This window comes from Nerophis lumbriciformis, linkage group LG03 (assembly GCF_033978685.3).
Source record: "Nerophis lumbriciformis linkage group LG03, RoL_Nlum_v2.1, whole genome shotgun sequence".
Taxonomy (NCBI): Eukaryota; Metazoa; Chordata; class Actinopteri; order Syngnathiformes; family Syngnathidae; genus Nerophis; species Nerophis lumbriciformis.
Genome location: NC_084550.2, coordinates 42,048,425 through 42,074,293, shown reverse-complemented (window position 1 = coordinate 42,074,293; position 25,869 = coordinate 42,048,425). Strand labels below are relative to the sequence as shown.

Genomic DNA, 25,869 nt, shown 5'->3' with positions numbered 1-25,869 from the left:
AGATGTTGCGGACACATCTGCTAGCGTTAGCTGTAGCGAGCTAACTAGCCCAGCCTGTAGTAGTCCTAAGCGGCCTACAAGCTACGGTGTACCGGTTGAGACGCATAATAGATTTAGCTCTTTAGCTAGTCCTACACCACAGTCTACCGGGCACCACACCTTAGTCATAGGGGACTCCATCACCCGAAACATAAAGCTTAGCAAACCAGCCACAATTAAGTGTATCCCCGGTGCCAGAGCACCTGACATTGAAGCTAATCTTAGGGAGCTAACTCGTAACAGGCGTAGTAAACACGTACGACAGGCTAATCGCACCACTAGTTATGCGAATATAGTTGTACACGTTGGCTCCAATGACACTAGAATGAGACAGTCAGAGATTACAAAGAGAAACATAGCCAGGACTTGTGATCTCGCTAGAAAGATGTCCAGGCATCGAGTAATTGTCTCTGGCCCCCTGCCTGCGAGAGGCAATGATGAGAGGTATAGCAGATTAGTCTCGCTTAACAAGTGGCTGGCTAGCTTCTGTAGACAACAGGGACTAACGTTTATTGATAATTGGCCCTCTTTCTGGGGCAAACCAGGCTTGCTGATGAGAGACGGCCTTCACCCTAACCAGGAAGGCGCCATCATCCTGTCTAAAAACATAGACTACTGTTTAAGTCACATTTGACTATCTACACTAGAGCAAGCCCGGTCACAGGCAATTACAGAGCCTGCTAGTCCGGGTGAGGAGTCAGTTAAGCTAGAACTAGCCAGCGCCAGGCTGGAAAATTCCTGTACGCATAGCAATTCTCTTAGAATAATACACAACTCACATAATGTGTTTTCTGTTGTGAATGTGTCAGAGGTAGATATGCATTCTACTGAGGTGGCAAATCATGATGCGTTCAGTCTATCGCAGCATCAAGCAAACAATCTGAAAATTCCCGTCGTATCAATTCCTAGATATGGTCGAAACTATTTAAAGTGCACTACGTATAATAAACGCAACATTATTAATATTGCTACTACGGATAATTTAAACAAAAACTCGTCAAAACAGCCCAATACTTATAATATGGGCTTTTTAAACATAAGATCATTGTCTCCCAAAACGCTATTAGTTAATGAGGTCATTAAAGACAACAATCTTAACGCCATTGGTCTTAGTGAAACCTGGCTCAAACCAGACGATTTTTTTGCACTAAATGAGGCATCTCCTCCTAACTATACGAATGCGCATATTGCCCGTCCCCTCAAAAGGGGTGGGGGGGTCGCACTAATATACAATGAAAACTTTAACCTTACCCCTAACCTAAATAATAAATACAAATCGTTTGAGGTGCTTACTATGAGGTCTGTCGCACCGCTGCCTCTCGATATGGCTGTTATCTACCGCCCCCCAGGGCCCTACTCGAACTTTATCAATGAATTCTCAGAGTTCGTTGCTGAGCTAGTGACGCACGCAGACAATATAATCATAATGGGGGACTTTAATATCCATATGAATACCCCATCGGACTCTTAGTGCGTGGCGCTCCAGACTATAATTGATAGCTGTGGTCTTACACAAATAATAAATGAACCTACGCATCGCAACGGTAATACGATAGATCTAGTGCTGGTCAGGGGTGTCACCACCTCCAAAGTTATGGTACTCCCGTATACTAAAGTAATGTCCGATCATTACCTTATAAAATTCGAAGTTCTGACTCATTGTCAACAAGCTAATAATAATAATAACTGCTATAGCAGCCGCAACATTAATGCTGCCACAACGATGACTCTTGCTAACCTACTGCCTTCGGTAATGGCACCATTCCCAAATTATGTCGGCTCTATTGATAACCTAACTAACAACTTTGACAATGCCCTGCGCGAAACCATTGATAGTATAGCACCGCTAAAACAAAAAAGGGCCCCTAAAAGGCGCACCCCATGGTTTACAGAAGAAACCAGAGCTCATAAATTATCATGTAGAAAGTTGGAACGCAAATGGCGCGCGACCAAGCTTGAGGTTTTCCATCAAGCATAGAGTGATAGTTTAATATCGTATAAACGCATGCTTACCTTAGCTAAAGCTAAATATTACTCAAATCTCATCCGCTTCAACAAAAACGACCCTAAATTTTTGTTTAGTACAGTAGCATCGCTAACCCGACAAGGGACTCCTCCCAATAGCTCCACCCACTCGGCAGATGACTTTATGAATTTCTTTAATAAGAAAATTGAACTCATTAGAAAGGAAATTAAAGACAATGCATCCCAGCTAAAACTGGTTTCTATTAACACAGATACAACTGTATCTACGACGGATACTGTAATACAAAATAGTCTCTCTCTTTTTGATGAAATAACATTAGAGGAACTATTACGGCGTGTAAGTGGGATAAAACAAACAACATGTTTACTTGACCCACTTCCTGGGAAACTTATCAAGGAGCTTTTTGTATTATTAGGTCCATCAGTGCTAAATATTATAAACTTATCACTTTCCTCTGGCACTGTTCCCCTAGCATTCAAGAAAGCGGTTATTCATCCTCTGCTCAAAAGACCTAACCTTGATCCTGACCTCATGGTAAACTACCGACCGGTGTCCCACCTTCCCTTTATTTCGAAAATCCTCGAAAAAATTGTCGCACAGCAGCTAAATGAACACTTAGTGTCTAAAAATCTCTGTGAACCTTTTCAATCCGGTTTCAGGGCAAATCACTCTACGGAGACAGCCCTCGCAAAAATGACTAATGATCTACTGCTAACGATGGATTCTGATGCGTCATCTATGTTGCTGCTTCTTGATCTTAGCGCTGCTTTCGATACCGTCGATCATAATATTTTATTAGAGCGTATCAAAACATGTATTGGTATGTCAGACTTAGCTTTGTCGTGGTTTAACTCTTATCTTACTGACAGGATGCAGTGTGTCTCCCATAATAATGTGACCTCGGACTATGTTAAGGTAACGTGCGGAGTTCCTCAGGGTTCGGTTCTTGGCCCTGCACTCTTTAGTATACCGCTAGGCGACATCATACGCAAATACGGTGTTAGCTTTCATTGTTATGCTGATGACACCCAACTCTACATGCCCCTAAAGCTGACCAACACGCCGGATTGTAGTCAGCTGGAGGCGTGTCTTAATGAAATTAAACAATGGATGTCCGCTAACTTCTTGCAACTCAACGCCAAGAAAACGGAAATGCTGATTATCGGTCCTGCTAAACACCGACATTTATTTAATAATACCACCTTAACATTTGACAACCAAACAATTACACAAGGCGAATCAGTAAAGAATCTGGGTATCATCTTCGACCCAACTCTCTCGTTTGAATCACACATTAAGAGTGTTTTTAAAACGGCCTTCTTTCATCTCCGTAATATCGCTAAAATTTGTTCTATTTTATCCACTAGCGACGCTGAGATCATTATTCATGCGTTCGTTACGTCTCGTCTCGACTACTGTAACGTATTATTTTCGGGTCTCCCTATGTCTAGCATTAAAAGATTACAATTGGTACAAAATGCGGCTGCTAGACTTTTGACAAGAACAAGAAAGTTTGATCATATTACGCCTATACTGGCTCACCTGCACTGGCTTCCTGTGCACTTAAGATGTGACTTTAAGGTTTTACTACTTACGTATAAAATACTACACGGTCTAGCTCCGTCCTATCTTGTCGATTGTATTGTACCATATGTCCCGGCAAGAAATCTGCGTTCAAAGAACTCCGGCTTATTAGTGATTCCCAGAGCCCAAAAAAAGTCTGCGGGCTATAGAGCGTTTTCTATTGGAGCTCCAGTACTATGGAATGCCCTCCCGGTAACAATTAGAGATGCTACCTCAGTAGAAGCATTTAAGTCCCATCTTAAAACTCATTTGTATACTCTAGCCTTTAAATAGAACCCCCTTTTAGACCAGTTGATCTGCCGTTTCTTTTCTTTTCTCCTCTGCTCCCCTTTTCCTTGTGGAGTGGGGGGGACAGGTCCGGTGGCCATGGATGAAGTGCTGGCTGTCCAGAGTCGGGACCCGGGGTGGACCGCTCGCCTGTGCATCGGCTGGGAACATCTCTGCCCTGCTGACCGGTCTCCGCTCGGGATGGTGTCCTGCTGGCCCCACTATGGACTGGACTCTTACTATTATGTTGGATCCACTATGGACTGGACTCTCACACTATTATGTCAGACCCACTCGACATCCATTGCATTCGGTCTCCCCTAGAGGGGGGGGGGGTTACCCACATATGCGGTCCTCTCCAAGGTTTCTCATAGTCATTCACATCGACGTCCCACTGGGGTGAGTTTTTCCTTGCCCTTATGTGGGCTCTGTACCGAGGATGTCGTTGTGGCTTGTGCAGCCCTTTGAGACACTTGTGATTTAGGGCTATATAAATAAACATTGATTGATTGATTGATTGATATATTATATTTCCCAACTCATATGGAAACGGGGTTTGTACTATGCACATATAAAAAAGCTTGTTGTGAAAAATGAGTTGGAATTTCACAAGAAAAACTTTTGGCAGTACTATAATAAAAGTAGTAATTTTACTCAACGTAAGTCAAAATTGTACAAGAAAAACTGAACATTTGTGCAAGGTTATGGTAAAAGTTGGAATTTTACTCAATAACAGTCACAGTTTTACAAGAAAAGCTTAACATTTTGGCAATTTTATGAAAAGACTCGTAGTTGTACTGGACAAAAGTCACAATGTTATAAGAAAACGTAAAAATTTGGGCAACATTAAAATAAGAATCGGAATTTTACCTGGCAAAATTATGACAAAAGTCATAATTTTACTCAAAAAATGTCACTATTTTACAAGAACAACAAAAAAATTGGCAATATTGTGATGAAATTCAGACTTTTATATGACAAATGTTGCCATTTTGCCTTAAAAGGTAATAATTATACATTAAAAAGTAATAATTTTAGGAGAAAATATTACAGAAACAGAAATAATATTATAAATTGTTCCCAATTTTATGAGAAAAAAGTCAACACATTGTGAGAAAAAGACTGCTTTTAGTTAATTTATTTTTATTTTTTGTTTGTAATGGGTTTTTAATCTTCATTATTTAGCAGTATGTCTCAATTTACATATTTATTTTATGTATTTGTTATTAATTTTGGCCAAAGGGGGAGCATTTAAATTTCTTACACACACTTGTTATTACATATGTTGGCCAGAGGGGGAGCACTTCAAATGTTTACACTCACTTGTTATTTCATATGTTGACCAGAGGGGGAGCACTTTTTAAAACCAACACACAGTCAATTTGAAAAATCCCTCCTTTTTGGGACCACCCTCATTTTGATAGATTTCACCACCAGGGGTGCAAATGAGGTCTACATTTTTTGTTATTTGTAATGTGCTTAAGGCCGATGACAAACGAGTCACGGACCACAGCTGGCCCCTGTAGTAGCTAACTGTTAATGGCCACTATAGTCTTAGTATCGTAGTGTATTTGTTCATCCTATGGTCACATATAGTCACACATAGTCTTACGTCAGCACCGGAAGACGTAAAATCAGCTGTTCACCTGGCGGCTTTTTTCGTGGATGAATATGGAAGTCCTTCTTTAGCTCCAGTCTTGTTTTATCATATATTGCTGCCTTTGCACCTGTCAATGTTTACTTTTGTATGCACATCAAATCAACAAAAAAATCCTGACTTTGGAGCAATGTTCACGGACTCTAGTATGTGGCTCTCTATTAGATGCAATGGTTTTCCTGTATTGGGACCATGATTTATGTCCTAACTTGTTCACCAGTCCCCATATGGAAGGTACTTTTCCTTGTTGATGTCTCAAGAAGGGTAGAAACACAAGAACACACACACACACACACACACACACACACACACACACACACACACACACACACGCACACGCACACGCACACACACACACACGCACACACACACACACACACACACACACACACGCAGTGTTGGGTTAGTTACTGAAAACCAGTAACTAGTTACAGTTACTAGTTACTTTATTTCAAAAGTAACTCAGTTACTAACTCAGTTACTTACAACAAAAAGTAATGCGTTACTGTGAAAAGTAACTATTTAGTTACTTCTTCTACTTTTTTTTTTAAAGCTCCCATTAATGCCCTTTTAGCCTTCATTTCAGTACTGTTATTGCACTGGAGAATAATACAATCTGTTGATCAACTTGACATACATTTGCATCACTGAACTCTGCTAAGCAATGTGGTCTACATACAACACACAAAGACAAAGATATGTTTCAAAGGGCCAATTTATTTCAGGCCAGAACAAATTGACAAAACTATTTTAAATAGCTGCAACATAACATACATAAGTAACAAACAGCATAATAACACTAACACTAACACTAACCACGTTAAACCCAGATTCCGAACTACCAAAGGTCTTAACTCATTCTCTTTCTATGCCACTTCAATATGGAATGCACTCCCAACAGGTGTAAAAGAAAGGGCATCTCTATCCTCCTTCAAAACCGCACTAAAAGAACACCTCCAGGCAACTACAACCCTAAACTAACACCCTCCCTTCCACATAATACCTCTTCGGATTGTAAATAATCAAATGTAGACACTTATACTTTCTGATCTCTCTCTCTGTGTCCACTACTTGCTGTACATATCCTACCAAGTCAGTCCTACACTGTTTCAATGTCCATTTCTCTGATGATGCAATTGTTGATGACTGAAGTGTTGATACCAACCAAACCTAACCCCCTCCCACCCCCCTCCATATCCCACACCCCGGATTGTAAATAATGTAAATAATTCAATGTATATACCCTGATGATTATCTTGTGTGATGACTGTATTATGATGATAGTATATATTTGTATCATGAATCAATTTAAGTGGACCCCGACTTAAACAAGTTAAAAAACTTATTTGGGTGTTACCATTTAGTGGTCAATTGTACGGAATCTACTAATAAAAGTTTCAATCAATCAATCAATCAACAACATAGCTGTAAAGCTGGCTTCACCTAAGGAAGGCACATGTGACATACACAAAGCCTAACCAGGCAGATTTTAATTGTTGTTTTGGGCAGGAGACGGGATCTTTGATCCAAGACACAACTTACATTTAACTAAAATGTTATTTTCTTTGTGCTCGACAAAAGAAAAGAAGTGAGAATATCTCATACTTGCCAACCCTCCCGAATTTCAGTGCCTCTCCCTGGGACAACCATTCTCCAAATTTCTCCCGATTTCCAGTCGGACTTAAGGCACGCCCCCTCCCGGTCCGTGCGGATCTGAGTGGGGACATCCTGTCGTCACGTCCGCTTGGCCAACCAAAAAGTAACCACAGAACACTATACCGTATAGTCGTATAGTGTTCTGTGGTTACTTTTTGGTTGGCCAACGGTTTACGTTGTATTGCGCACCCACCTCCCCTCTCCTCCCCTTCCCACACCCACACGCACACACACACACAGAGAGCGCAGAGGAAGAATCAGAAGCACGTCTCTGCTACGCTGCAATAAAACACACTCAGATCCTCAGTTTCTAGCCGATACTACATAAAAAATAACGCAAAATAACGCAGTAACGCATCACGTAGTATCGGTAACTAAGTTACTGAATATAAAAAATAACGCGTTAGATTACTAGTTACCGCCGAAACTAACGGCGTTACAGTAACTTTGTAACGCGTTAGTCCCAATACCGCGCACACACACACACACACACACACACACACACACACACACACACACACACACACACACACACACACACACACACAGAGACCATGCTGTGCATCTCTGGACACTCACAAGTTCTGAGCGTTGTTTTGATGGTCCAAGCGCTTGGCAGGCGGGTTCTGGTTGGTTTCAACAGCAGCATGGTCACTTTCTGGTTCCGTAGCAGCGGCAGCAGCAGCAGGTGGAGGCTGTGGGTCGTTGTGAGGAACATCCGTCAGGGCGACAGGGCGATGGCTGTGGCCTCGGATGAAGACGGCATGAGTGGGCGACTGGTGGCCAGGGCGCACAGGCTTGGCTGAAGAAGAGGGAACACATTGTGTGTATGTATTAGTGCTGTCTAACCACTTTTTATACAAACCCCGTTTCCATATGAGTTGAGAAATTGTGTTAGATGAAAATATAAATGGAATACAATGATTTGCAAATCCTTTTCAACCCATATTCAATTGAATGCACTACAAAGACAAGATATTTGATGTTCAAACTCATAAACTTTTTTTTTTTTTTTTTACAAATAATAATTAACTTAGAATTTCATGGCTGCAACATGTGCCAAAGTAGTTGGGAAAGGGCATGTTCACCACTGTGTTACATGGCCTTTCCTTTTAACAACACTCAGTAAACGTTTGGGAACTGAGGAGACACATTTTTTAAGCTTCTCAGGTGGAATTCTTTCCCATTCTTGCTTGATGTACAGCTTAAGTTGTTCAACAGTCCGGGGGTCTCCGTTGTGGTATTTTAGGCTTCATAATGCGCCACACATTGTCAATGGGAGACAGGTCTGGACTACAGGCAGGCCAGTCTAGTACCTGCACTCTTTTACTATGAAGCCACGTTGATGCAACACGTGGCTTGGCATTGTCTTGATGAAATAAGCAGGGGCGTCCATGGTAACATTGCTTGGATAATAATAATAATAATAATAACTGGGATTTATATAGCGCTTTTCTAAGTACCCAAAGTCGCTTTACATGTAGAACCATGGATGGCAACATATGTTGCTCCAAAACCTGTATGTACCTTTCAGCATTAATGGTGCCTTCACAGATGTGTAAGTTACCCATGTCTTGGGTATTAATACACCCCCATACCATCACAGATGCTGGCTTTTCAACTTTGCGCCTATAACAATCCGGATGGTTCTTTTCCTCTTTGGTCCGGAGGACACGACGTCCACAGTTTCCAAAAACAATTTGAAATGTGGACTCGCCAGACCACAGAGCACATTTCCACTTTGTATCAGTCCATCTTAGATGAGCTCAGGCCCAGCGAAGCCGACAGAGTTTCTGGGTGTTGTTGATAAACGGTTTTCACCTTGCATAGGAGAGTTTTAACATGCACTTACAGTTGTAGAGACCAACTGTAATTACTGACAGTGGGTTTCTGAAGTGTTCCTGAGCCCATGTGGTGATATCCTTTACACACTGATGTCGCTTGTTGATGCAGTACAGCCTGAGGGATCAAAGGTCACGGGCTTAGCTGCTTACGTGCAGTGATTTCTCCAGATTCTCTGAACCCTTTGATGATATTACGGACCGTAGATGGTGAAATCCCTAAATTCCTTGCAATAGCTGGTTGAGAAAGGTTTTTCTTAAACTGTGTAACAATTGGCTCACGCATTTGTTGACAAAGTGGTGACCCTCGCCCCATCTTTGTTTGTGAATGACTGAGCATTTCATGGAATCTACTTTTATACCCAATCATGGTGCCCACCTTTTCCCAATTTGCCTGTTCACCTGTGGGATGTTCCAAATAAGTGTTTGATGAGCATTCCTCAACTTTATCAGTATTTATTGCCACCTTTCCCAACTTCTTTGTCATGTGTTGCTGGCATCAAATTCTAAAGTTAATGATTATTTGCAAAAAAAATAATGTTTATCAGTTTGAACATCTAATATGTTGTCTTTGTAGCATATTCAACTGAATATGGGTTGAAAATGATTTGCAAATCATTGTATTCCGTTTATATTTACATCTAACACAATTTCCCAACTCATATGGAAACCGGGTTTGTACATCCATGTGACATTAATGACACCCAGTGACCACTCAGAGTAAAGTACTACATATTAGGCTGGATATTTCTTACAATTTTCATTTCGTTTTTGGCTTCTTACGTTCATAAAAACATCATCAATGAAAACAAAACAAAAATGAGTAATGGGGCGTGTAACGCCCATGCAAATTCCTGATTTTTTAACGGTGAAACGGTCGAGCAAGCGTATGAGTGCAAAAAAAACCATGTCTACAAGAAGTTGCTTTTTTTTAATTGACACAGCGCTAGTATGCCTAATCAATATGCACTAAACTCAACAAAAAACGCATTTCCAAGGGAACTTAACCGCGGACGGAGTCGGAGAATTAGCCAATGAAACAAAATCTGCTGGTAGAATATCACCGTAGGTATCCACCATTCGACTGATGATGACGACGCCACAGACGGGCAGGCAGACTTGAATATTGTTCAACACCCTTAACTTCTATGTAACGTTTACTGTTCCTAATCCAATGTTTTTCTGTTTTTCAATCAATAAAAATCAATTAATCCTCTCGAATGCAAAACTGTCGAGCACAGATCCGTGTTGTCGAATCTTTAGAATATAAATCGATATATCCATTAATCATTACACTCATATATTTTAGCATAGTTGTGATCAACAGTAACCTGTTTTGTTTAAATAAAATGTTTGTTGCGCGACCACTTTAACGTCCTGGTAGATGCTATTTCTGAATTCATGTACAATTTCTTAACACGTAACGAGTAAAACGAGGCCAACTTGTGCATATCAGTACATGTACAGTCGCGATCAAAAGTTTACATACACTTGTAAAGAACATAATGTCATGGCTGTCTTGAGTTTCCAATCATTTCTACAACTCTTATTTTTTGTGATAGAGTGATTGGAGCACATACTTGTTGGTCACAAAAAACATTCATGAAGTTTGGTTCTTTTATGAATTTATTATGGGTCTACTGAAAATGTGAGCAAATCTGCTGAGTCAAAAGTATACATACAGCAATGTTAATATTTGCTTACATGTCCCTTGGCAAGTTTCACTGCAATAAGGCGCTTTTGGTAGCCATCCACAAGCTTCTGGCAAGCTTCTAGTTGAACTTTCCTCCAGAAGGCCTTATCTTTGTCCATATGATGTCAGATGAAACAAAAATTTAGCTGTTTGGCCCCAATACCCAGCAATATGTTTGGAGGAGAAAAAGTGAAGCCTTTAATCCCAGGAACACCATGAATACCGTCAAGCATGGTGGTGGTAGTATTATGCTCTGGACCTGTTATGCTGCCAATGAAACTGGTGCTTTACAGAGAGTAAATGGGACAATGAAAAAGGAGGATTACCTCCAAATTCTTCAGGACAACCTAAAATCATCAGCCCGGAGGTTGGGTCTTGAGCGCAGTTGGGTGTTCCAACAGGACAATGACCCCAAACACATGTCAAAAATGGTATAGGAATGGCTAAATCAGGCTAGAATTAAGGTTTTAGAATGGCCTTCCCAAAGTCTTGACTTAAATGTGTGGACAATGCTGAAGAAACAAGTCCATGTCAGAAAACCAACACATTTAGCTGAACTGCACCAATTTTGTCAAGAGGAGTGGTCAAAAATTCAAGCAAAAGCTTGTGGATGGCTACCGAAAGCGCCTTATTGCAGTGAAACTTGCCAAGGGACATGTAAGCAAATATTAACATTGCTGTATGTATACTTTTGACCCAGCAGATTTGCTCACATTTTCAATAGACTCATAATAAATTCATAAAAGAACCAAACTTTATTAATGTTTTTTGTGACCAACAAGTATGTGCTCCAATCACTTTATCACAAAAAAATAAGAGTTGTAGAAATGATTGGAAACTCAAGATAGCCATGACATTATGTTCTTTACAAGTGTATGTAAACTTTTGACCACGACTGTATGTGTACCCAATGTTGTGGCCAGTGAGTGTACAGTTTGTGGGTGTGTGTGTGTGCGCTGGCTTGTGTGTGTGTGTGTTGCTATTGGTGACGGTGGAGTCCGCGGGGAGAGACAGAGGGGGGGAACAAGGTGAATTAGATAAGGACATGGCTCGAGCACAGGGCGAGAAACCTAACGGTTTAAAAGAAGGCTTACAGAACTTATGTGCTCGAGAATTTAAGAGTTTGACGGAATAGAAAAGAAAGTTTGAGAAGAATAATATAAAATGGACGGGATGTTCTTTCTTTCCCATGTCGCGCATGCACGAGACTATTCAAACGACCCGCCCAGACTTTGACTAAGCCAACGCCCCCTACTCAAGTGCCAAGAGAGGGAGGTACTCACACGCCCTCTCTGAGCCATCGGCTCAAATTCTTAACCCCTTCCTTTGCACGTCTGACCATTTTCCCCCAGTAGATAACAACCTCTCACGTGCACAACAGACATTCTTGAATAATACACAACAGAGGCAGACTTTGTGGTCTCCTGTAACCGCTAAAGGCTCGCTGGAAGGCTACATTGACAAACAACCACATGACCCACATGCATACAACACACGCTCCAAAAAGGTAGAAGGACATGCATATCCACTTTTTCCTGAAATTAGTGGCCAATTTCAAAATATAAGACTTTTGCTGTTGCAGACATGCAATCAATTGTTGACAAACTCCCACCTGTGTCTGAAGGAGGGAGTCTTTGGCTTAACACGTTAGACAAACTAACAGCGGGATACACTCTCTCCGTAGCAGACTTTAGAGGCATTTTGTATCGTTGTGTTTCCACACAAGATGGCCAAAATATGGAACAACAAGCAGGATTATTGGCTGAATCTTCGACTTCACCGGTAACATCGTACATAAGAGGCATAGCTACTGCTATGCGCAGTCTGTTTCCTCTTCCGTGTCAAAATGCCACTCCTACATATCGGTGGAAAGATGGTGAGTCACCTTATGTATTTATAGACCAAGCTAAAGAGCAGTGGTCACGTGCTACAGGTGTGCATCCCAGTAAAGAAGGGGAACACCGACAGTTTTTTAGACGAGCCGTACTTGACGCAATGCCAACTGTGGTGAGACGCAGGATGGATGATAACCCTGATATACACGGTGCCAAAAACAACACATGGCAGGGACATCTTATTCATCACATGCAAAATTGGACAGAGCAGGATGGTGGTAGAGTAACAAGGAAACAACTACTTAAATTACAGATCGCTGAAGATGAAAAGTTAAAAGAACCAAAAGGTCAAAGATCAGCTAGCGTATATTCAGCAGTGGGTGACCTTGCTTTTGAGTCCCAGCAGGTGGACGAAAGAATCCTCAACAGACGTGCGACTAGACGGTTGGACTCGGGTGGTGGACACGGTGCTTTAAGGCCAAGACAGGGTGAAAACTGTTTCATCTGTGACCAGCCGGGTCACTGGCAACGTGAATGTCCTAACTCCTCTGAACGAGACAGAAGGCAAAAGCCCCAGCAGGAAATACAGACAGGCCCCCTGCTGGACATAAGTGTCAACGGACAATGTTATCAGTTTGTGATTGACACTGGTGCCACCCACTCATTTCTGAATGCAGAGGTACCAAAGAAACTGTGTGCTTCCTTTTTGAAGGTCGAAGGCTTTGCTGAGGTCACAAGAATGTTACCGGTCACCAAACCTCTTCCGGTTCAGATTGCTGGACTCTCGCTGAAGCACCCCTTCGTGGTTGACCTGCACACACCTTGCCTAATTGGTAATGACCTCCTTTACAGACTGTACCCTGACATTCAATATCGCACAGAAGGAACTTTCCTGGTGTTACCTGACGGCTCAACCACCAAGCTGCGACACCACTACCAAAGCTCCTCCATGAGCTCATACCACAGCCTGAAACACCAGAAATGGCTGACATCTCCAACTGCTCTATCAGTGAAAACCCTGGCTGACTGAGATGCTTCTGTGTGTACCGCCACCCTACTCGCCTCATGTTCATGCCAGGAGGCCTTTGACTCCTTTATATTTATATATGTTGGAACTCAAGGTGTGGCTGCTCATGTTGGCATATCTTTGCTACAACTAGCATGGTATAAGATGGACACAATTGCTGTCCCACATTGTTCCCTTGCTCTTTGCCCCGCCTACAAAACCAAAGACTTAGGTCCAATGATACAACACGGCGTAGCTGCCACTCATTGCACCGACACCCAAAACCACATTTTCCTCGTTTAAGTTTTCTGTTAAACACATAGCTATGGGGCTGCACTTTGGACACCCCGGCTGTAGGCTACGAGGAGCTAGCAGCTACACAACAGCTGAGCTAAAACGATACATTACATTTAAGCATATCAAAAAATTATAGTTGCTTATTACATACACACAGTCGCCATGACAGAAGTCTGATAGAAAGTATTCAGTAACAAACGTGTCCGCATCATTCGACTTTCTACAACATGAGCTTGACTTAATTTGTTATTGTGGCCACCAGGCGTGGTAAAATTTCAAATTACTATTGCGAAGGCATCCGCCATAAGGTTAGTATTTTTCTAGTATTTGTGTCGATATAAATATAGGCATATTTTGAAGCTTTCACCATATTGAATAAGGTACATAAAATTTTGGATTTAGTTGAGTTTGAGTTATTTCTGATTTCGCTAAGGGGTCCCCTACCCTAATACCACCCTCCAGTGGTCCACAGAGACTGAAATGACTTTCATTGACCTCAAACATGACCTGTCCTCCGCCCCTGCTCTTGCTGTACTTGACTATTAGCTGACCTTTTTCTTAGATGTTTCTGAAAGTGATAGTATTACTGACACAGTCCCTTTTTCAGAAACAGAAGGGGGAGGAGGTGAGGGTGGATTCAGACTCTGTACAACAAAATAGCTTTAACAATATTCCTGTGGGTAAGAAGTTATAACTAAATTGTTGTAAGTTTGTAAATTTAACTTGAAAATAACAATTTTGCACATCAATAGTAGTTTAGTAGATCAATTTGGAATATGGAGGAGGTGAGGGTGAACCGTGTATAGTTTTTGACTTCATTGATATGATCAATCCGGTGAAAGGGAAAAGATACTTGCTGACTTGTGTTGACAATCACAGTGGTTGGCCGGAAGCAACCCCAACCTCAAAAGAGGATGCAAAATCAGTAATTAAATGGCTTGTGAATGACCTAATTCCCCGACATGGTTTCCCCAAAAAGATTAGGTCAGACAAAAGCACCCATTTTAAAATTACTCACTTAGCCTTGGTCGAAAATGCTCTTGGACTAGAACACAGGTTCGGTTTGGGGTACCATCTTCAGTCCCAAGGTAAGGTTGAAAGGATGAACCAGAACATCAAAAACGAATTGGCTAAAATCTGTGCACAGACCAAATTGAATTGGATTGACATGTTGCAATTAGCGTTAATAATCATTCGAATGTCCGTGAATAAAACTGTTTTACCGCCCTTTGAGTTTTTCACCCTATGAACTGCATACAGGTCAGCCCTTCCCAGGATCAACACCCCCCTGGGAGAAGGAATCAGCGTAAAACCAAAATGGTATTTTACACAAAATGCAGAATTTGTGTGCCAGTTCTTCTGTACAGATTCGAGGATGACAGCCCGCCACTCCAGATTCCCTTCCGTCCACTGAGAGGGTCAAGATCAAGGTCATCAAACGCAAGTGTACGGAGCCCAGGTGGAATGGTCCCTTCAAGGTCGTGGTACGGACGTCCCACGCCCTTCGACTAGCTGGTACAGGGGACACCTGGTACCACCTCTACCTCCGCACTCCCGAGTAGGAGCCTGCCACGGAAGGGGCCCAGAAGACGACGCTGAGAGACACCTCCCTCCGTTGAGCTGCCGTCTACCGTCGTGTAGATCTTCCAGATTTTCTATCTACATTACTCTGATCAACTTCTATATTGTATACCAGTGCTTGAGACCAGTCCATAAGCTAAATGTTTCTTAGTTTTTCTTGCTTGTTTTTAGCATAACTATTTGCATTGTTACATTAAGTGAAAAGTTTGATGTTTATCCCCGTCTCGTTACCTGAATTACTCTGATTTTGATTTCTGAAAGGCAGGATGTTATAGTAGGATTCCCTGACGGACTGGTGTTTGGGTTCTTCCTTCCCGACGACAGTGACTGACAAGTGTCTTAGAACGTATGGCGGACTTGAAATAGACTGGGTCAAGGGGGACAGCAAGACTTACTTTTCTGACCTGTGTAGTGTGATTAAGTGTGAAAAAAAAAAAAAAGTTCTTACCGTGCTAGTAACCTTTATCTTTGTTACGACTCAAACCTGAACTATTGGTGTCGGATGCGGACAACATACTCTGGTAAGTGGTGCCCCTCGTGGAAGCAGGTAACCCACTACACAGGGCCCTTAGACTACCATGACCCTTTATATGCCAACATACCTCCACAATTCAAAGTTATTCTGAGAGGGATGACCTTTCAGAGGAACTTTGATCGGTCCCAGAACCCCCTTTCCCTTACAATTGCCAGAGCAGGTGTTATGCTTACAAAGGCTCTCACATCTGTGTATACTAATGACATCACCACCGAAGACCTGGTAGCTTTGACCTTAGGAGCAGGTGCAGGCAACCTGTGGCTTAGGTGGATGACTAGCATGGCTAAGAGCCAAGACCTGGGTGACTGTGTTGCTTGTTCCGCTGGACGTCCCTTTCCCCACACTTACCCTGCCCCTTTTAAGTTGACTGACATGAATGGCTCAAACTGTCTTATCTCCTTGTTTTCTGAACCCACACCGCCAGGTTGTGATTTGTTGGCTAGTGTGTACCCTCCTGTTGACAATTTCACCCGACTTCTTCCCTTTGTGGCCCAAAAGCTGAAATACACGTGTTTTCAATTTACAGGACCCTCAACATCCCCCTACAAATTGGGTGACATTACCCCCTCCTGGTGCACCACCCTGATAGATGGCTCAAGGATAGGCCCTTGGGCACGAGCTGACTTATTCTGGTATTGTGGGGAGCACAGATTGTACATTAGAATCCCGACGTCAGCCATTGGACTTTGTGCTGTGGTTAGACTGGTAACCCCGGTCACCCTAGTGGGTACCAAATTGGCACCCCTTGGAACTCCTGTTTCAGCGGCCTCTCTAACTTCCCGCAGAAGACGCCATGTTTTATCTCGGAGGAGTGTAACGGGCTCCTTTGATTTGATGAGAAACCCTGAGGGTGTTTACTTTGATGCAATTGGACAACCAAGGGGGGTCCCACCACAAAATAAATTGTGGTGTGAATCCTGTGCAGGTTTCGAGAACCTTCCTATAATTGGTGCTATTTTCCCTGTGACTGCTACTAAAAATGTAGAACGCATTAAATATGTTTTTTATAATCTGTTGAGACTGACCAACCTGACTCGTGATGCTGTTGAGGGGCTTGCTGAACAACCTGGGTTTGCTATGTCACTGAAGGGGGTCAAGCAAAGTGGTGACTTTCGAGAAATGCTAGTTTCCTTCCCTGAGAGTGACGACATTGACATAGATTCCATCCGTTTATCTCCCATGTAACTATGCTTTTAATTTTTTACTAGCTTGCTCAAAGAGGGGCGTATTTTAGAAGTGTTGTACTAGTGATAAAGATCTTTTTAGACGATCTGAAGGGGGAATTGTCGGAAGCAGATATTTACAGATATTTATTTAAGTTGTACTTCTTTTATTTCATAGTCATATTTGAAAACAGCTCGTGTTTTCCATTTCTTCTCTTGCTGCTCTGTCTGCAAGTAAACTGTGTGTGTTAACCTTGAATTCTTTGGAATGTAAGAAGGAGCGATAATAAGCATTTGTTTTGGCTAGAGACGGAGGACTGCCAGGGACTTAAGGGGGGAGAGGGTTTTTCGGGGGACAGACCATTTTGGCGGCGCGATAGAATGTTCTATGCTGGACTGGTCTCAAAAAATATATCTGCAAAGCTTTGCCAATATATTACAAAATACCTATTCTGTCTCTGGTGGTTTTTCAACTCAGCTTTAAGTGTCGTAAAGAGCTTGGGAGCGACTTGTGACTTGAATTCCCTGGGAGGAACAACTGGTCCAAAACGCAACAATAGCCATCCCTAAGCTTCAATGCCTTTTCTTAGCGGCAGTCACCTTTTGCTTATTTTTGGTTTAACCCTTGTGTAATGTTCATATTGTTGTGACTCAGCCAGCGTTTGTGGGTCTGATGGGCCCGTTGCATTTTGAGAGCACCTAAGCCACAGATGTTTATTGGGATAAGGTAAACATCTGTTCAGTATTTTAACATAAAAGTGTTTGATTGTGAGGCATTAAAAGCCACAAAATGCAACGGGCCCATCAGACCCACAAACGCTGGCTGAGTCACAACAATATGAACGTTGCACGGTAAATTTCTGCATCCCACAGGGATTCTTCTTTTGTGTTTCTGCACCTGCGGTTCCCACACAACTTTGCAACATTGTTTGTCAACACTGTCTGCTCTCATTTTCTCGCACATTTGACCCTCTCATGTTCTGTGTACCTACACTCTGTCCTCCTCCTGTCTCGGCCTGCTCTGTGTGTGTGTGTGTGTGTGTGTGTGTGTGTGTGGTACACAGAACATCAATTTCCACACTTCTATTACCCCGGGTCTTATATGTAATAGAAATGTGTAGGGGGGGGGTGTATGGTGTGTGGTCATTAAATATGTATTCTGATATATGTTCTTCACAGAAAATGAGCCAAAGTCAGTGAGTCTCAGTTTGAAAAATTAATTAATTGTATAATTTTTCTTTGAATAAAAAATGAAAACGGGTCACACAGACCCGAACACCACACAAGGGTTAAGCCAGTGGTTCTTAACCTGAGTTCGATGGAACCCTAGGGGTTCGGTGAGTCGTGCTCAGGGGTTCGGCGGAGGTCAAGACACACCCTAGTCATCGTGTAAATAAAAACTTCTCCCTATCGGCGGATTACGGATACGGCAACAGCAAAAGTCAGACTGATTTGCAGGTGTGTAATTTGTTGTGAGTTAATGCACTGTTGGTTTTGTTCTTTGAACAAGGTGATGTTCATGCACGGTTCGTTTTGTGCACCAGTAAAAAAACATGGTAACACTTTAGTATGGGGAACATATTCACCATTAATTTGTTGCTTATTAACTGGCAAATTAGTAACATATTGGCTCTTAACTAGTCATTATTAAGTACCATAGTTTTCGGAGTATAAGTCGCACCGGCCGAAAATGCATAATAAAGAAGGAAAAAAACATACATAAGTCGCACTGGAGTATAAGTCGCATTTTTTGGGGACATTTATTTGATAAAACCCAACACCAAGAATAGACATTTAAAAGGCAATTTAAAATAAATAAAGAATAGTGAACAACAGGCTGAATAAGTGTACGTTATATGAGGCATAAATAACCAACTGAGAACGTGCCTGGTATGTTAACGTAACATATTATGGTAAGAGTCATTCAAATAACTATAACATATAGAACATGCTATATGTTTACCAAACAATCTGTCACTCCTAATCGCTAAATCCCACGAAATCTTATACGTCTAGTCTCTTACGTGAATGAGCTAAATAATATTATTTGATATTTTACGGTAATGTGTTAATAATTCCACACATAAGTCGCTCCTGAGTATAAGTCGCACCCCCGGCCAAACTATGAAAAAAACTGCGACTTATTGTCCGAAAAATATAGTACTTATTAATGCCTTATTCGGCATAGCCTTATTATAACCCTAACCCTCTAACCCTAACCAAATAACTCTAAATTAAGTCTTTGTTACTTCGAATATTTTCCCCTAGTGTCCAAAAAACTCTAAAATTAAGTCTTTGTTACTTAGAATGTGTTCCCCATACTAAAGTGTTACCAAAAACATATAACTTTGTCTTGAATTTGAAAAAAAAAAACACATTTTATTTTTCACTAAAGAAGGGTTCGGTGAATGCGCATATGAAACTGGTGGGGTTCGGTACCTCCAACAAGGTTAAGAACCACTGGGTTAAGCATTAGACACCTTTTTACCTTCACACTGCCTCCCGCTGTCGCCTGCTTATTGTGATCACGACAAACCATTGTCGTCCCACACGACGTGTTCTCGACATCTACAAAGCAATTGATTAGCTACCTGCTGCCACCTACTGATATGGCATGGTATAACATGGTTACTCTGCCGAGCTCTAGACAGCACCGACACTCAACAACGGCACATTATTTGCAGACTATAATTACTGGTTTGAAAAAAATATTTTTAACCCAAATAAAGTGAAATTAGATAATCTCCTACGGCACACCAGACTGTATCTCACGGCACAGTGGTTGAAAAACCCTGCCCTAATGATTAGGAAGTGGGTCTATCCAGGACTAACTGCAGTGTGCTCAAACAACCACCAGGTAGCATCCGTCAGCAGATGATACTGTATTATCTCTTATCAGGTCTTCTCAGGTGGACAGTGCATTCTACACACAGTCTTCACTCACCTAGCCGGACTCAGGGTAAAAATCAACCGGAATATGTGCTCAAACCATGTGAGAGGAAATGAGCAGAGCAGACTGGAGCACACATTTTAGTGAGGGGAAGGAGGTGAAAGAAGGGCAGAGACATGAGGGGAGGGTTGCGCCATGTGAGACGTTCTCACGCTGCAACGCCAGGGCAATTATCACATGCGTAGGTGATGAAACACACAGACAGCCTGCTCAAAGTTAGGAGCTACATTTTCTAAATTGTGTCTTTGATAAAGTGTTTTTCAACCACTGTGCCGTGAGATACAGTCTGGTGTGCCGTGGGAGATTATCTAATTTCACCTATTTGGGTTAAAAATATTTTTTGCAAACCAGTAATTATAGTCTGCAAATGATGTGTTGTTGTTGAGTGTCGGTGCTGTCTAGAGCTCGGCGGAGTAACCGTGTAACACTCTTCCATATCAGTAGGTGGCAGCCGGTAGATAATTGCTGTGTAGATGTCGGAAACAGCGGGAGGCAGTGTGAAGGTAAAAAGGTGTCTAATGCTTAAAGGCCTACTGAAACCCACTGTTACCAACCACACAGTCTACCCACTACTACCGACCACACAGTCTGATAGTTTATATATCAATGATGAAATCTTAACATTGCAACACATGCCAATACGACCGGGTTAGCTTACTAAAGTGCAATTTTAAATTTCGCGCGAAATATCTTGCTGAAAACGTCTCGGTATGATGACGCCTGCGCGTGACGTCACGGATTGTAGAGGACATTTTGGGACAGCACGGTGGCCAGCTATTAAGTCGTCTGTTTTCATCGCAAAATTCCACAGTATTCTGGACATCTGTGTTGGTGAATCTTTTGCAATTTGTTCAATGAACAATGGAGACAGCAAAGAAGAAAGCTGTAGGTGGGAAGCGGTGTATTGCGGCAGGTGTTGTGCCGGATAACGCACCCCCGCCGTAGAATACACCCCCTGACTGTTGTGCCGAATAAGACAGCCGGTGTTTCATTGTTTACATTCCCGGAAGATGACAGTCAAGCTTTACCATTGGCCTGTGGAGAACTGGGACAATAGAGACTCTTACCAGGAGGACTTTGAGTTGGATGCGCAGACGCCGTACCGTGAGTACGCATGCAGCTGCGGCTTCCAAACATTTGATCGCTTGCCCATACGTGCGTGCCGCTATGTGCATGTCACGTACGTAACTTTGGGGACTTTGGGGAAATATATGTGCTGTATGAACTTTGGGGAGGTGAACGGTACTTTGGGCTGTGGGATTGAATGTGTTGTGCAGGTGTTTGAGTTGTATTGGCGGGTTATATGGACGGGAGGGGGGAGGTGTTTGTTATGCGGGATTAATTTGTGGCATATAGAGTATATATATGTCTTGTGTTTATTTACTGTTTTAGTCATTCCCAGCTGAATATCAGGTGCCACCCGCCTCTCACAGCATCTTCCCTATCTGAATCACTCCCACTGCCCTCTAGTCCTTCACTCTCACTTTCTTCATCCACAAATCTTTCATCCTCGCTCAAATTAATGGGGAAATCGTCGCTTTCTCTGTCCGAATCGCTCTCGCTGCTGGTGGCCATGATTGTAAACAATGTGCGGATGTGAGGAGCTCCACAACCTGTGACGTCACGCGCATATCGTCTGCTACTTCCGGTACAGGCAAGGCTTTTTTATCAGCGACCAAAAGTTGCGAACTTTATCGTCGATGTTCTCTACTAAATCCTTTCAGCAAACATATGGCATTATTGCGAAATGATCAAGTATGACACATAGAATGGACCTGCTATCCCCATTTAAATAAGAAAATCGCATTTCAGTAGGCCTTTAAACCAAAAATAAACAAAAGGTGAGTGCCCCTAAGAAAAGGCATTGAAGCTTAGGGAAGACTATGCAGAACGAAACTAAAACTGAACTGGCTACAAAGTAAACAAAAACAGAATGCTGGACGACAGCAAAGACTTACTGTGGAGCAAAGACGGCGTCCACAATGTACATCCGAACAAGACATGACAATCAACAATGTCCCCACAAAGAAGGATAAAAACAACTGAACTATTCTTGATTGCTAAAACAAAGCAGGTGCGGGAAATATCGCTCAAAGGAAGACATGAAACTGCTACAGGAAAATACCAAAAAAAGAGAAAAAGCCACCAAAATAGGAGCGCAAGACAAGAACTAAAACACGATACACAGGAAAACAGCAAAAAAGTCAAAATAAGTCACGACGTGATGTGACAGGTGGTGACAGTACACCTACTTTGAGACAAGAGCTATAGTGATGCATGCTTGGTTATGGTTTAAAGTCATATCCAACAATTGCGACAACAACTTTTTACTGTCAACTGAGTTTCGTGTTTTAATAATTTCTGCTGGTGGTGTGCCTCCGCATTTTTTCAACGCAAAAAATGTGCCTTGGCTCAAAAAAGGTTGAAAAATACTGCTTTAATAAAACCTACATGACCAACTGCAGGTCATCTGTCTGCATCCTTCTTTAAAGAGTGCTGGATAAATGAATTAGAGTGCTATTCTCCTGTAAGTTGTATTGTACATAACTCTGATATGAACTAACGTGCGAAGACTTTTAGCAGCATGAAATATGTGGTGTTTGGATTTTGTATTAAGAAAAGTGGTGCCCCACCAGGCGAAAAGCAAACAGCTCCTAACAGGCACAAGACATTAAAACCATAGGCGCCGATCTACATTTCTGCCAGTGGGTGCTCGGTCTGTGTGTATTAGTGTTGTCCCGATACAAATATTTTGGTACCGATACCGGTACCAAAAGTATTTTGGTACTTTTCGGTACTTTTCTAAATAAAGGACTACAATAAATGTCATTATTGGCTTTATTTTAAGAAAATAATCTTATAGTACATTAAACATATGTTTATTATTGGAATTTAGTCCTTAAAGAAAATAATGAACATACTAGACAACTTGTCTTTTAGTAGTAAGTAAACAAACAAAGGCTCCTAATTAGTCTGCTGACGCATGCAGTAACATATTGTGTCATTTATCTACCTATTATTTTGTCTACATTATTAAAGACAAGTGGTAGAAAATGAATTATTAATCTACTTGTTCATTTACTCTTAATATCTGCTTGTTTTCTGTTTCAACATGTTCTATCTACACTTCTGTTAAAATGTAATAATCACTTATTTTTCTCTTGTTTGATACGTTACATTAGTTTTGGATGATACCACAAATGTGGGCATCAATCCGATACCAAGTAGTTACAGGATCATACATTGGTCATATTCAAAGTCCTCATGTGTCCAGGGACGTATTTCCTGAGTATATAAACATAATATACATTTAAAAAAAATGAAAGAAGATTTTGTCATGTTAAAAAATGTCGACGTTATCATAGTAGTATCGACTAGATACGCTATTGTACGTGGTATCATTACAGTGGATGTCAGGTGTAGATCCACCAATGGCGTTTGTTTATATTGTAGCATCCCGGAAGAGTTGGTGCTGCAGGGAATTCTGGGAATTTGTTCTGTAGTGTTTATGTTGTTTTGCGGTGCAAATATTCTTCCAAAATGTGTTTGTCATTGTTGTTTAGTGTGGTTTCACTATATGGCACATGTTTATGACAGTGTTGTTTAGTGTGGCTTCACTATATGGCACATGTTTATGACAGTGTTGTTTAGTGTGGCTTCACTATATGGCACATGTTTTTGACAGTGTTGTTTAGTGTGGCTTCACTAAAATGGCACATGTTTATGACAGTGTTGTTTAGTGTGGCTTTACTAAAATGGCACATGTTTATGACAGTATTGTTTAGTGTGGTTTCACTATATGGCACATATTTATGACAGTGTTGGCATTGTTCATACTGCCGCCCTTAGTGTGACATGTATGGCTGTTGACTAAGTATGGACTTCATTCGCTCAAAGTCAAGATGGTTGTATCATTGGTTCATTAACGGGCACAACGAAATCTTGGTAATGCTTTGTTAAATATATACTATATGATTAATGATTACTTTATGATGCAAAAGGTATCATGCTCGCCACAAAATTAACGACGACAAGACTGATTTTTCAAAAATTACTTTAAAGATTGAAAGTCGCCATCAATCCCACGTGGGTGCTAGGGCCCCGAAGCACCCACGGGATCGGCGCCTATGATTAAAACAACGTTGAGAACTTGTTGAATTAGGTCCTGACGTTAAGCAACTCAAACCTAACGTTGAAACAACATGCTTTTTGACAACGTTTAATCAATGTTGGGTTCTGACGTTGATTTGACCATTGACTTTTGGTCATTTCCCAACCAATATTTTACAACACAAATACAACATTGAAACATACTTTTTGACAACGTTCATTCACTGTCAGGTTGTGACATTGAGTTGACCTTTGAAATGTGGTCATTTCCCAGCCAACAACATGGATCCAACGTTAGACATCAACGTTCAATTTACAAACACAACTATTTTGCAACCTTGTTTAGAAGTCAGTTTTAAAGGACATGTACGTATAAATAATGTTGCATCAATGTCTTGTGCCCATACTTGCGTCCATGAAAAAGACGGCGCTTAGATGGCAGCATATGTTGTTCCAAAACCTGTATGTACCTTTCAGCATTAATGGTGCCTTCACAGATGTGTAAGTTGCCCATGCATTGGGCACTAATGCACCCCCATACCATCACAGATGCTGGCTTTTGAACTTTGCGTCGATAACAGTCTGGATGGTTCGCTTCCCCTTTGGTCCAGATGACACCATGTCAAATATTTCCAAAAACATTTTGAAATGTGGACTCGTCAGACCACAGAACACTTTTCCACTTTGCATGAGTCCATCTTAGATGATCTCGGGCCCAGAGAAGCCGGCGGCGTTTCTGGATGTTGTTGATAAATGGCTTTCGCTTTGCATAGTAGAGCTTTAACTTGCACTTATAGATGTAGCGACCAACTGTATTTAGTGACAGTGGTTTTCTGAAGTGTTTCTGAGCCCATGTGGTGATATCCTTTAGAGATTGATGTCGGTTTTTGACACAGTGCCGTCTGAGGGATCGAAGGTCACGGTCATTCAATGTTGGTTTCCGGCCATGCCGCTTACGTGGAGTGATTTCTCCAGATTCTCTGAACCTTTTGATTATATTATGGACCGTAGATGTTGAAATCCCTAAATTTCTTGCAATTGTACTTTGACAAACATTTGTTCTTAAACTGTTTGACTATTTGCTCATGCAGTTGTGGACAAAGGGGTGTACCTCGCCCCATCCTTTCTTGTGAAAGACTGAGCATTTTTTTGGGAAGCTGTTTTTACACCCAACCATGGCACCCACCTGTTCCCAATTAGCCTGCACACCTGTGGGATGTTCCAAATAAGTGTTTGATGAGCATTCCTCAACTTTATCAGTATTTATTGCCACCTTTCCCAACTTCTTTGTCACGTGTTGCTGGCATCAAATTCTAAAGTTAATGATTATTTGCAAAAAAAAAAAAATGTTTATCAGTTTGAACATCAAATATGTTGTCTTTGTAGCATATTCAACTGAATATGGGTTGAAAATGATTTGCAAATCATTGTATTCCGTTTATATTTACATCTAACACAATTTCCCAACTCATATGGAAACGGGGTTTGTATATATATATATATATATATATATATATATATATATATATATATATATATATATATATACATAAATAATCCGTTCATGAATGAGCATATCCGTTCGGCCACCGTGTTCAATGGAGAAGTCTGATCTACAAAATGTGCAGGCAGCATACCCCTTCCCCTTCGAGCTGTCCTGGATGAACT

At 41.5% G+C, this 25,869-nt stretch overlaps 1 protein-coding gene across 1 annotated transcript in view; it reads right to left on the bottom strand.

Annotated features, from left to right (window-relative positions):
• kif5ab (kinesin family member 5A, b) overlaps nucleotides 1–25,869 on the bottom strand; it is a 459,246-nt gene that overhangs the window by 40,409 nt on the left and 392,968 nt on the right. The window contains exon 25 of the mRNA XM_061937764.2: nucleotides 7,770–7,992. Coding sequence (XP_061793748.2) covers nucleotides 7,770–7,992 — 223 coding nt within the window. The remainder of the gene's footprint in view (nucleotides 1–7,769; nucleotides 7,993–25,869) is intronic.